Genomic DNA, 13,894 nt, shown 5'->3' with positions numbered 1-13,894 from the left:
GTTTTAAGGTGCAGGCCAGAATGCACGATTTCGGGTAGGGAGTGTGTAAGCTAAAGACACCAGACCAACTCAGAGAAGTGTGTATTTGCCTGCACTCGGGACCCCCTATCGTCCCTCTTTTGTCCGTACATTAACTTTTTAGGAAGACCTCCCATATGTTTTGTACATGATCGCCAAATTGGGGACCTTCAGGAATTGGGGACCCTATTGTCCTCTATTGTTCAACGTCCCCTATTGAATGCAGAAACAAACTCATGATCATCATACATGTACATCAACTTGTATGCATACCAACACATGCTTATTGTTTAAACAAATATTTGTACCAACATTTTTTTAATAGTTATATTGTTTCTGAGTACAACCAGGGGATTGCTGTCACTTATCCTTGGGGGAGGGGGGAGGGGGAATTTTACAATGGCTTGGTACACTTAGGTAAGATCATTTCATCTCCAAAGTATCAGGAAGAACAATGTCTGATCTTAAATCTACACAGCAATCTGATGATGTCTGTCTATGTACTCACAGTGAGGATAAGGGAAGGCATGGGTGTCTTCCAGCGGACGCTGATCATAGCTAAAGCCTCGGGGAGGTGGCCATTACGAGCACCCACAAAGTATATCCTAGACAGACAAAATAGGTATCGAAAAGTTAAAACCTTCAGGTGCCATATTAGGGTCAAATAGTCTGCATTACAGAACGTCTGATTGGTGGGTTATTGATCACGTCATGAATATTCATTCCAACCCACGGCCCGGCCACACAACAAAACTAGAAGTCCCATTCCACTGTAACTAATTAATAGAAGTTCCATTGCAGTCACAATATTCAGGCACTGTATAAAACATTTAATGAATGTTTCACATTCGCGCAAAGGAAAGAATAATTTCATGAGGTGACAGATGGAATGTTCCATTCCACGAGGCCATCATTCTATCTGTCACCACATGAAATTATTCTTACCACTGCACTCATAAACATTCATTATTTGTCTACTGTCTAACTCTTATTATGATTGCCAGTAAATTTTTAGCATACACTAGTGAAGTACAACGAACACAATTTTACTTGAAAACTTATTTTCTTTTCTCGTTAGAGTTTGTCGTAAATCAAAAGCTCGGAATACAGTGCGTTACATCTTTATGAGTGTAACTTTAACTCCTTTGGAACTTTGAATAAAAAGCTTTACTACTCATTCAAGAAGTATGTTACTTGGCTCTTCCTCCCTCAATCCTGCCATATCTTCCAGAACACCAAGGTGTTTGAAGGATCTAGGATGGTTACCTGGGGAAATAAGCTCAAATTGAATTCGTCTTACCGAGATCCAGTCAACAGAAGGCCATTGACCCCACCGAAGGTCGACAAGGCAACAGCGACAGGCATGATCCAGGCCATGGGACCAAGAAGCTTGAAACCAAAGGTCTAAGAAAAGGAGAAAAGGAGAAAAGACGAAACACATCAGTCAAACATCAGCTTGCACTACTTGGGAAAGCCAAACTATTCTTGCAATAGTAACAAAGCAATATCCCAAATTTCTGACAATTAGTTTAACTTAGTAAAAATTTCAGATCAGGTTGCCAAAAAGTACTTCTGAAAAATTCCATCTGAAAGTTACAAGGGGAAGGATACCTTTTTAAAAGATTGTGGTGAAATTGGGGAACATGAGCGAATAGTTAGCAAAGCGATAAAGTGTGTGAAGGAAGAGTGCCTTGGCCTCGTGGTCTGGAGCATTGAATTTGTGGTCTGTGGGTAATTCTGCCGATGGTGGGTTCGAGTCTAGCCTGGGGTTGTGTTGTATGGGCAAGGCACTTTGCTTCTAAATGGGTACCTGTGGGGGTAGAGATGGTTATTGTGATTGATTTTTGCTGCTTTGCACCGAACTGGCTGCATCGAGCTGTATATAAAGGGAGCTGAGATTGTCTTGGGGATGTTTCATTGGCCAATGAGCAGGGTAATAATGATGTCGCTAATTGATACAGATGCCACTAATTGATACAGAGTACCCAACTCTGATAAAGCCAGATTCGCCCCGTACGTTTTGGCTCACATGCTCTAGAAAGATGCGGTAAACATTGGACAGTTCTCAACAGGATCCGGATTCCGGACTTTGCCAACACGGAACACCATCTACACAAACCATCCACACGCAATTGTGAACATGGGAACAGACCAAACCGTACAATATGTTGAAGACAACACCCTACAATGGTTTCCTGGTGGCTTCAGGCTATAATCTTCCAACAATGACGACAATGCCAAGCAACATATGCCAGTCTAACAGTCATGGCAACCAAAACTTGAACAGACACTTTAAACTGCTCATGGCCAATGTCACTCAAGAACCAAACTACCCCAACAAAAATTAAAAACTTAAAACTTTCCACTTTTGTACTTAGCTTACCAGAGCATAAGCATGAAATCAATAGCTGGCTGAGTGTCTCGCAGCTGTTAACAGATGTAGTATGTGAAAAAAAGCCGTTTTTTTTTCACAGCGATAATTCGGTCTGAACCATTATTGGTACAGATCCGAAGTTTGTATTTTCTTTAGAACGACAGCATACTATAACCAGGCCCTACGATTTCGCAGAATGCTTCATAATATTATTTACTTACAATCAAGCAGGGTATTTTGTAACATTGTGGCATTTGAATGTGATTTGATAAAATGAAACTTAAAGAACCTCCTGCTTTGTATGCACAAATGAGATGCTGAAATGGATAAATACCCTTTGAATGCCCCTATATGTAACCTTGGTATTACCATGGCAACCCTTTCCCTTAACTAATCCCCCTGGACTGAATCCAAGCCTCCACTATATATGAGCATGAGTCCAGCTGTCTCCAGATGACAAACAGAGCACACTGTTCGAAACGTCCGGTTAAAACAAGTGGTTCTTCTCAGAACCACAAAACTCAAGAGATGTTATTTATATGGTGTTAGCGAAACTTTACATTCTCCATTTCAGAAATCTTTGAAAAGGTTTGCGGAATTTAAAGAATTGTTTTTTTTCTCCTTGCCATTTGTTCTGAACTTTACATTCAACTGACAAGAATAAGTAGCTTTCCACCCCTTTCCACCCCTTTAACAGCTATACTAGACAACAATAACACTTAACAGCAAAGTGTCATAGCTTTTTTTGTTTACAGTTTATATAATACAGTACTTGGTAAAGTAAACTGAAAGGGAATGTACATCATTGGCTTTTGCTGTAATTTTCAGAAATGAACTATTTGAGGGGTTAGTATAATACTCTATTGTTTAAGTGACATGTTTGAGGTTTTGTGTTTGAAAATGCTTGAAAACCAAGAAAAACAAAAATTGTTTAAGTAGTCTGGTTCCCTGACTCCACTAAGGATAAAATGGATCAATTTATAGATGTCGGAAAATTGTAAGGTAAGAGAACCAGCCTAGCTGGCCTGCACCCATTTATGAACATGTAACCAATAGCAAACAAAATTTGGATGAAAAAAATTGTAAATTTGGAGCAGTAGTTGAAAAATAGTTAGGTTTTTCCAAAGGTGGTCGGCCGACCACCGTTGGAAATGTATACAAAAATACAATTTTCTTGAAAATGACTTGACACCAGGTGCCATAATTTTACAGGATGCTTTAGACTGTCATTTACCAACATCCTAGTAGGGTATTTCGTAAAAACTTGGTAGTTTTATTTTTTGATGTTTGCAAATGTTGTATATTCCCTTGAACACTGGCTGTGAAATATCAAGGTGTAAAGCATTAGTTAACCAAGAAAACGTTACATGGGTTATTTAGGCATTTCTTAATGTTTATTGTACACTGCTGAGAAAGGACGCAACAACCGAAGCAATGCAAATTCAGGATACTCTGTATGGCAACACAGAAAGCACAATGCTGTCTCTGAACTGTAACTATACAATGCACAAAGCAGAACAAATTCATGCTTCTTTGCAAGGACGTGTTTTAGAAATCGGAATCTGCGCCCAACCTGAATTTGTGCCACCTTCCTCTTGTCGAAAATATTACAATGTACATACTCAAGTTCCTTATCATATAATTGATCGTTCAGCCAGGGTAGGCTAAAAACTGATAGTGTGTCCAGACCCAATTGTCCAAAGAAAAAAAATACACGCTCCACATCAGCTGACAAAATAGGCTGACTATCTGAATACAATGCAAATTCCCCAGCTGTTCGATTCGCAAAGTTTACAATCCAAAGTACATCCGTGCAATTTAGCTGGGAATATGGGGTTTCCTTCGTTTCTGTCTGAGTTTTTGTGATGGTCTGAAGACAGGAATAGGAAGTGTGGTATGACTAGCTGATTCTTAAATCTGCTTGCAGAGCAGGATGTTCAAGTTGTGATTTTAGTCAATCGTTAACGCAACTGTGCACTTGGAAAGATATCAAAATTGTGCACACACAAAAATTGGCCCAGTTTTGTGGCTCTGCAGTATTTTACATTGGCAATCACCATTTGGTGCCTACAGCCCTGGCACAAACATTCTGTGCTAACCCTATAAACACATTATATTTACACGATATGCACATATACACAGGCCAAGTATCATACCGTTCCGTGATCACAACCATATTGCAATTTTTCGTACTGCACTTATTTTGTTCTTTTGCAGTTACAGTTTATTACAATCTTTCATTGCACCCATAAATGTATGGTTGGAATAACTTTTTACGAATAGTGTAAAGTTTTACTCACCACAGCTACAGCTTTGGAGGCTGTTAGTTCTGCTGTTGACATAGCAGAAAAATATGCCACGTTGGCCAGGACGTAAACAACGATCACCAAAGGAACAGAGATGACAATAGCACGGGGAAGGTTTCTGTAAATATGTTTAAAAATATAAAAGGCGGGAAAATATCAACATGTTTTTCCAGCAAAATCTGCATTGATTCCATTTCAAACTGGAATATAAAAATACATGAATTTTGAACTGAATTTCATGGAAAACAATAACAGATTTTGAACTTACCTGTACGGATTGACCAACTCTTCTGTAACAAAGTTCAGGTAATTCCTGTGGAAAAATCAAATAAATATAATAAACAATTGACCAAATTTGCAGTTCTTTTCGGGATACCCTGTATGGTTCCACAGAATGCAGCTTCACATTGGACAACTTTAAAATGGCCATGAAATGCCTGTGGTATTACTTGCACGGTGGTCAAAAGCATTTCTGAGACTATTACAACTAAAACTACACGTATCTGGATGTTTATTATTTCAAGTCAACTTAAAAATTATTCTATTCTTCTGTCATTTCTGTTCAATACCAAAAGTTAAAGGAGAATGTTAAGTTATATAAACTGCGGTACACACAATGCAACAGCTAGACCACAATGCAATGCATGCCCACAAAAAGGACAATCACATGTGGTGGACCTAGCAACAGCACAAGCTATTAATCTCCCCCACCCCCCCCCCCAAAAAAAAAAGCTTTTGGTGAAAGATACACAGCCACACATCGCTTTGCTGTTTAACAGTTCCGTGTTCCCAGAAAGTCAGACTAAGGGAACATGGTTGTTTCTGGCTGATAACCCTCACCATCCTCCGTAGGCAAACAGGCCAGAGTAAAGGGCAAGCACAATGTCTCCAACACTTGTGGTAGAACCTTCAAAGGAGTTCTCAAAGTTCTCGGTGTTACCTAAATCAAAAGACAACAGATTTTAGAAAGTGACAAACCACCGTTCTCACTCTAATAAAAAAAAAGGAAACCCCTAGCCTATTCTTAAATTTAAAAAATATATTTAACTGAGCAGGGCCAGATCCAGGAATTTTCGCAGGGGGGGGGGGGGGTTTAATCAGCCAAAAAATCTGAAAATGTACACAGGTTTTTTCTCCGGACACTTGGCCTCCGTAAAATCAAAAACTGGAGGGGGGGGGGGGGGGCTGGTACCATATTTCAATAGGGGGCACTGTTCAAATTTGATGATTATTAACACTAGATTACAGAATGGTGTACCGTATTTTGAACAGGGGGACATTATACCAGTATAATTATTTTGGGGGTGTCATGGTTTTTTGGGGGTTTTTTTTACCCCCAAACCCCCCCCCCCAACCCCCTCTGGATCCGCGCCTGCTGAGCAGTGTATCAAATAACATCCTGTAAATCTGTGCCATTTGAATTACAATTTTCCCCATCCCCACCCTATTTGTCACTTTATGAAATGTTTGTTGGGGAGGGGGCAATTTCTTAAGCTGTCAACAGTGGTCATTTGTTTAAATGCCTAATAACAAATTCAAATAAAGATTGCCACATGAAAGAGTTTATCAGGATGAGAAACTATCTTGATGTACTTGCCAGTATAAGTTCTGGCTCCAAGTCTGGTAAAAGTTTGGACTAAAACTCACTACCCAGGGTTCCCAGCACTTTATGAAAACACAATTTCGGAGGTTTCCCTCCAATTTCCCCGAGAAATTTCCAAAATTCCATGAAATATATTTTTTGCTTTAAGGTTGCTGTGAAGTCACTGGTTGCAACAGAGCAAGTAAGATATGGATAATTCACAGGCAACTTGTTGACAAGCGATGACCTCCCTTCTGCCCTTATAACCATCCTTTCTCACCATATGCAACAGAGACGCACATACACCAAACTGGTGAAAAACTTTCCCTTCTGGGTCGCTGTCAAATTCCCCAAGTTTTCCCTGATTACTTTGGCATTTTTCTCAAATTCCCTGAGTTTTCCCTGACTGGAAAACTGGAAACTCATTTTCAAGGTTTTCCCTGACTTCCAGAGTGGCTGGGCACCCTGCTTACAACTCACCAAGGAAGAGGTGGACCAGGCCAGCGACGATGATAAGGAGGAGGGCGATCACCTTGGAAGCAGTGAAGACATCTTGGACACGGGTTGCTGCCTTAACGCTAAGGCAGTTCACAAAGGTCAAGATCACTGCAATGAAATCAGAGTTTCTTCATTAAACTCGGGCCTTCTTAGAGAGAGTAACCTTGCCGAATGCAGCAACATTTTATCCAATACTTGCGCGGTCTTAAAGGGAATGTACATCATTGGCTTTTGCTGTAATTTTCAGAAATGGACTATTTGAGGGGTTTGTATAACAGATCAAATATTGTTACACTGACATGTTTGAGGTTCTGTGTTCGGAAATGCTGGAAATACCAAGAAAAACAAATATGTTCAAATAGTCTGGTTCCTGGACTCCACTAAAGATGAAATCGATCAATTCATAGATGCCGGAAAATTGTAAGGTAAGGGAACCAGTCTAGCTGGCCTGCACCCGTTCATGAACATGTAACCAATAGCAAACACAATTTTGACTGAAAAAAATGGTAAATTTGGTCGGCCGGAAATTTATTCAAAATACAACTTTTCTATAAAATGACTTCACACCCGGTGCCATAATTTTACAGGATGCTTTAGACTGTCATTTACCAACATCCTAGTAAGGTATTTCGTAAACATTTGGTAGTTTTGTTTTTCGATGTTTGCAAATGTTGTATATTCCCTTTAAATAACAGTTCGTTTTCCAATAATATCTCAAATCTGCTCGATCTCGATGATCGGAGAAGTGCGCAGTTGGATCATTTCAGATTCAACAGGTTAATATTTCAAAACAGATGAAGTAGAATCCAGGGAAATTAATTGTTTGTACTTAATTTGAACCCTTACTAATTTGGTACATTTCATTTTAGGTAAAATGTCTGGGCGTTCCGCCATATTAAATCCGATACGGTAATTTTGGGGGGTTTTCCCAAATAAGAATTTCCCAAGGTTTTCGCCCATCCTGATATTAGCAACTCAACCCTCATACTTTCATGTTTAAAATGAACTTTGTGAAATACGTCTTAAGTACTTGTATTTTATAAGTATTTACATACCAAGTCTGTTTCACCAATGCACTTTTTCCTTATGAATTTTGTTTTGGTTAACTTCATTTAATAATTTGTAATGTATGCAGGGCCCCAATGGAAATAAATTATAATTTTATAAACGATTTGGGCATACCCTGGATAAAGAAATGTAATAAATACATTTTAAAAAAATCAAAATCATTAAAAAAAAATGTTTTTGATGAAATTTGTAGGATTTGTGAAGGTAAGTGTAGGAAAAAAACATTGGTACAAAAATATAATTATTACTTGCTTGCAACTACATTGCTGGCAGTAAAGCAATTAATGACCCATTCTTCTCAGAAACGACCAACGCCAGCCAACAGCCCCCACATTAATTAACAGAGGTGGCTCATTATTTACCACACACGTACAACCCTCCCTCACAATAAACACAACTAGAAATCTCTGGCTATTTTTGACGTTTACTGACGAGTCCACCTGAGAATTATTTGCTGATAAAACACCACTGCTAATCAGGGCTACTTATTTGTTACATAATGATAATTGTGTGTGCTTCATTATAGAGCTAATTTCAGCGATTTTATTTGGTACATGTAGCAAATGAGGACTGCAAACTATTATGTCGTTTTCAGAGTCAAATTATATCGTTGCAGTTTTCAAATTGAAAACATTTGAATAGAAAACTGAAAAGAACCGAATTAAGTGACTCAGTGTCACTACTGGTAATTTTGTGTTATCAATTCAAGTACAAATGTAGCATTTTTGTACAGTTGTATCTATATCAAACTAGACAAAATTGGACAAGCGATGTATGACAAGTTCATCTTATTTTATTATTTTGGACTTGACCTTGTGAAAGAAAGAACAATAAATACATATTTGTCAAATTTGTCATTTATCTTTCAATGAAAATTATGACAAATGAGTTGGTCAAAATTCACGAATAGGTTTATCAGTAAATAAAATAGAAACTTGCAAATTATCAATTCACTTTAATGTTTAATATTTAAGCAGTTTGTATCGATCACAAGAATTCACTGGCACATAAAATAATTTTGGTTCCATTTATTATCGAAACGTCTGAAGTTGTTTGTAGTAAAGTAACAAAATATGGATCAATGGGAATCAGAATTTATCAGTACAACTGGATTTGGGAGCTGGAAAGTATTGCATTTGCCTCACTGAATGTTCCACCGCTTGTCCCTTTAGAATCATGCATGCATTCTGTAACTGTTTACATGAATCATGCATGATTCTGTAACCATGGAAACATGTACGTATCAAAATGTTAAACGTTTTTGCATTATCGACAATGCAAAGCCATTAACTAGAGTCGTATTCTTCATACACTCAATGGAACCATGGAGTTTCCTACCTCCATGATCGAACTGAGTTTAGATTGTGTCTTTGCTGTAGATTTCATTATTGTCAAGGTGGTGGCATTATCATGTAAACAAGCAAGCAATTTCCCTTCGATTTAATGACGCCGAGGTGAGATTCTAAACATCATCGTAAAAACACAGATATAGGCAGCTGCAAATTGCTTTCACGACGATGGCAGTGAATGAAACACCATATAAGGGAATCATTCATCTATGAATGGCAGGGTCGCGATGACGTCACGAGCGCGCCGCCCGGAGGCGAGGCAGTTGATACACGAAGCAATCTTCCTCCTCCATCATCAGTAGAAGAGTTTGTTACCACTAAGAAGTATTGATCCAGAGGCTGGCTGCGGTTTATTTACTACTCCATGGCGGCGTTTTGGCGACCTAATCCAAGCTTGTTTTTCCCCCGACCCCCGGAGATCGAAACGTATTTCAGGTTCCACCTGCCGCCAATGATACAGCCTCTCGGCAAAAAGCGACCAAAAAGTCGAAATCGACGTCAGGCCCACTGAAGTACAGAACAGCCCGAACTGCGCCAGAGAGAATAAATCTACCTTCTACTACATGTACTTTGAATTAGCTTTGCGTTCGGAATCACCAACACAAATTGGAGGTACTAATTAAACATCCAAAATGCATCAGAATATTGTTCACTCAATGCAGAAATCAACACTACGGACAAAACGACAGACTGGCTGTATATTAAAAATTATTATACACTGTACATCATTACCTGTCCACGCACGGCACGCGTGTGATCAGTTCATTGACGAAACACATGCATGCACAACCCACATGTCTGGTTGTGAATCTTGGCTGCAAGCCAATTTTGCCCGCGGGAAATGAAACAAAAAATTCCCGCCCCTGCGTCCATGTATATTCTCACTGATCTGTGACGCCACAGGCCAGAATAATACCTGGCCATAAATTATTTCATTTATACACCAGATTTCTTTCTTCCGGCTAGCTTTTGCCAGTTATGAACATGATGGTCAAAGGCAACCTCTTCATAAGACCTCAAATGGGACGTGATACTTTGTGAGGGGATTTTTGCGTTGCGGTGATGTAAATCAAATTAGGTTTTGCCCTTCACCGACGTATAAACACTGTATACTCAGTGTGTAACCCCCGAGTGAAAGTTGGAAACTTCTGCACGTTATGTAATGTTTTCCGTTGCATGAACATTTTACTCCATTCCTTTTTATCCTTCCCGATCTCTTCCAATAGATCATTTATTTCTTCACCCCTTCTCTCGGGGGCATTGATAGCGAGTTGTATTACGGAAATGACAACGGAAAACTCCGAAGGCACACTGCTAGTACTTCCGCTACTTTCTTGTTTCTTTGGAAACACGTAGAATTTGTATTTGACAGACAAGTGGATTTTGGAGACAAAGAAAATTCAAGAATAAAGGAAAAAGATCATTGTGTGATCCGACCATTTGGGCAGATTTAATTAATTGGAGAGAAATACTATGATCAGTTGAGCGCACAATTAAATTTTAATGGACGTCTTAAAAAACAAACAAAGCCTCGAAATTTGACAGATGTTTTCTAGTTTGTTAACTTCTAAATTGGATTGAACTTTCTCATATGCCGTCTTTTGTTGTCGTTTTGGTTTATTCCACAGCGCCGTTCTTCCTGTTTTTACCTTACTGGCACCAGACAGTCTACATCCTTACACCCTGCTGACACCCACCCATGTCACATCAGGTACGGTACAGGTACTGCAGGCAAGTAAAAAGGCCCTAAATCTCCTGCGTGGGGCAAATCACGATTGACATGCCCTCAAATTCTCTATTAGCCCTAAAATTTACTCTTTTTTCCAATAGAGGAATCATTTTTCAAAATGGCGACGGACCTTCGGGTAACTTTTAGGGGTGATCATCTTTGTAGTAAAATTTTAAGACATTATAAACCCCCCAAATGGACCAGAAAGTGAAAGATGGTGAAATAAGTTTCAGTTTGATGTGTGTCTCAAACACATTGGAGAGTTGCGAGTATTTGTCGTGATCGTTTGAAGTGAGGGCATTTGTCATTGGGGTTTATGGCAATTGATTCACTTGCCTGCACCCTGAAGCCATAACACGGCCGGTGTTCTCGTTTGCTCTATTTTGAGGGAACTGGTAACCTCTCATTGGCAGACTTGTATTCGAGTCATGAAACATCGAGTCCAAGTCCAAGTCCGAGTCACATTTCTCGAGTCCAAGTCCGAGTCCTCCAGGTCGAGTCCGAGTCACGAGTCACAAAGGTCGAGTCCAAGTCCGAGTCACGAATCACCTCTAACATTATTGGAAAAACGTACATTTTATGGAATTCAGAGATTCAGAGTCACCTTTGATATAGTATTGGAAATACGTACATTTCAGGTCCTGTAAATTTCCATTTTTCCCCACAGCTTTTCTCTGGAATGTTCTCTGGAAATGAGGAGTTCATTTGCAAAAACAGTTATAAAGGCAATTCAGACGAAACTGGTATTGTCCTAACTTATGCAATTAAAGTTCAGGTGTTTCAAATATCTTTTGTTAGACTTCTATGTATGTGTGCGTGTGCAGTGCGGTAATTTCCGTCGAGTCACAAGTCAGTTCGAGTCCAAGTCCGAGTCCGTAGCCCCGAGTCCGAGTCGTAAGTCAAAGTGACTCGAGTCCGAGTCCGAGTCACTAAAAATGTGACTCGAGTCGGACTCGAGTCCGAGTCCGAGTCACGAGTCTGCGTCTGCTCATTGGTCAGATTTTGTTTTAATAATGTCCCGTGGTACATGTACATGGTCAGCATTTACAATTCAGCCTAGCATACTCTCCAATAAAAATGCATTTCAAAACGGATGTTTAAAAATCTGAAAGGAGAATTGTATCTTTTGTTCCTTAAAAATTTAATCAAGCGGAATACGAATCCGCATTGTATCCCAAATTCCCAATACTTGCAATTATCAACGTAATGGTGTGTTACGAATTGTGCGGTAAAAGCCTAGCTTATTGACCTATATCATATTTTAACCTGTTTTATAATTTTCATCAATTTTTCTTTCACATGACTGACGGAGCAAGGGCCAATACTATCATTCCTATATTTAGTATTTTTGAGGTACAATAGTTTTGGGGACAAAATTGATAGTGGAGTTGGTGTTTTGTAGTTATAGATAATCTAGACACCCATACAAATCATCCATTCGAAATCATTTCCAGGAAAAGGAACTTACAAAGAAATAGCGCCCGTACGAAATAAAGCGAAGTAAAACCCTGCGAGACATTGACACTGTTTACATGTCAAAGAAAACTCTAAAAATAACGGATGCCCTTCGCGAGTTCCACGCATATTTTCGTATCGATGTTTGGAAATGGCATTGACTGGATAGGCTCTTTAAATGCTCCAGTATGCCTACTACCATGCTACTTATCACTTTCAGCCATCGGTGTTCAGTCAGAGCTAATGCACGTGTAGGCCTATTCAGACTACAAACAGACGTCTCGGCCTCGGGATATGACGTCAGCATAAATGTCTCCTGCCTTATTTTGTTGGCAATGAGCCAGCGCAAGTTTGACGGGCAAGCATAGCTACATCTAGTACATGTACATGTACATGCACGACAAAATATGTTAACCCAAGATATATTCGAAGTGTTCGACTTCTTTCAAATCATCACTGCGATACGGCAGCAATATTGAGCAATATGGTGTAGGATGACATAAAATTAGCTAACCTTAAACATTCTCGTAAAAAAGTTACAAGAAAACGAGTTGTAATATCGAGTGCATTGCAGTTGAATGTCGGCACGTCCTGCAGTAATTGTGTAACCAACAACGCTTTGAATTTTTGAAAACATTTCGCAGCCGCTGCTGAGTTATGTCAATGCATTGTTTACATAGTTAATTTCTAACGGAGGTTGTAATTTTGTCATATGTTAAAACGGCTAGGCGACATTTATTGGAACTTCCTGTTTAATATAACGAGCTTCTGCGACCGCAGTAAACAAAACAATTTTACTAAAATGACCACACTGCAAAAACTGTAGTGTTAATTTAACACCATTCGGTATTTATATAGGACAACACCAGTAAAATTTAACACCAGATGGTCCTATATAGATACCAATGGTGTAAATTTAACACTCCAGTTTTACAGTGCACGGAGCAGATAATACACAATAAAATATTTTATTACAGAACTGATGCAGATGAATTATCGTGACAACGGCAAAGCAATATGGGGTTGCGATGAGAGATGAAACGTGTGATACTGAATTGGGCCAGGTTCCGTAATTGGGCCCCTTCTAGCTTCCTCCACCACGTGGTGTGTATGGTACGACTGACTTTCAGTCTCAGTCACGCATCGGGGTGATGCAATACGCGCCATGGTCACGAGATCATCATGTGTTTTATAAATCCAAGATTATTCACAATTGTACACCGCCAAATACAAATATCTTTATTCATTAAATTGCCATTTTTTCCATGAAGTAATTTTCAACATGCTTCATAAACATAATGTGCTTTGCAGTTTTGGTGGCGTTTCAAATTCCTATCAAATTGGGGGGAAAAAACAGACATCACACAACAACTAAAGAACATCAAAGGCGTATGTTTAGTTTTAAAAACACAGATATTTTACCATTACCTGATAATCATGATTCATCTAATAAGTATAAATGTCAACTATCTAGCCTTTTTATTGGCAAGTTTTTCTTTTTTACTTAGTGCCATT

General features: G+C 39.1%; 1 protein-coding gene across 1 annotated transcript in view; it reads right to left on the bottom strand.

Moving 5' to 3' along the window:
- LOC119739213 (large neutral amino acids transporter small subunit 1-like) overlaps positions 1 to 13,894 on the bottom strand; it is a 31,022-nt gene that overhangs the window by 7,013 nt on the left and 10,115 nt on the right. Inside the window, exons 3-8 of the mRNA XM_038214064.1 lie at positions 6,761 to 6,886; positions 5,539 to 5,638; positions 4,967 to 5,011; positions 4,693 to 4,816; positions 1,319 to 1,422; positions 527 to 623 (exon numbers count right to left, since the gene is read on the bottom strand). Coding sequence (XP_038069992.1) covers positions 527 to 623; positions 1,319 to 1,422; positions 4,693 to 4,816; positions 4,967 to 5,011; positions 5,539 to 5,638; positions 6,761 to 6,886 — 596 coding nt within the window. The remainder of the gene's footprint in view (positions 1 to 526; positions 624 to 1,318; positions 1,423 to 4,692; positions 4,817 to 4,966; positions 5,012 to 5,538; positions 5,639 to 6,760; positions 6,887 to 13,894) is intronic.

This window comes from Patiria miniata, unplaced genomic scaffold (genome assembly GCF_015706575.1).
Source record: "Patiria miniata isolate m_02_andy unplaced genomic scaffold, ASM1570657v1 HiC_scaffold_30, whole genome shotgun sequence".
NCBI lineage: Eukaryota > Metazoa > Echinodermata > Asteroidea > Valvatida > Asterinidae > Patiria > Patiria miniata.
This window is presented reverse-complemented; position numbering and strand designations above follow the sequence as displayed.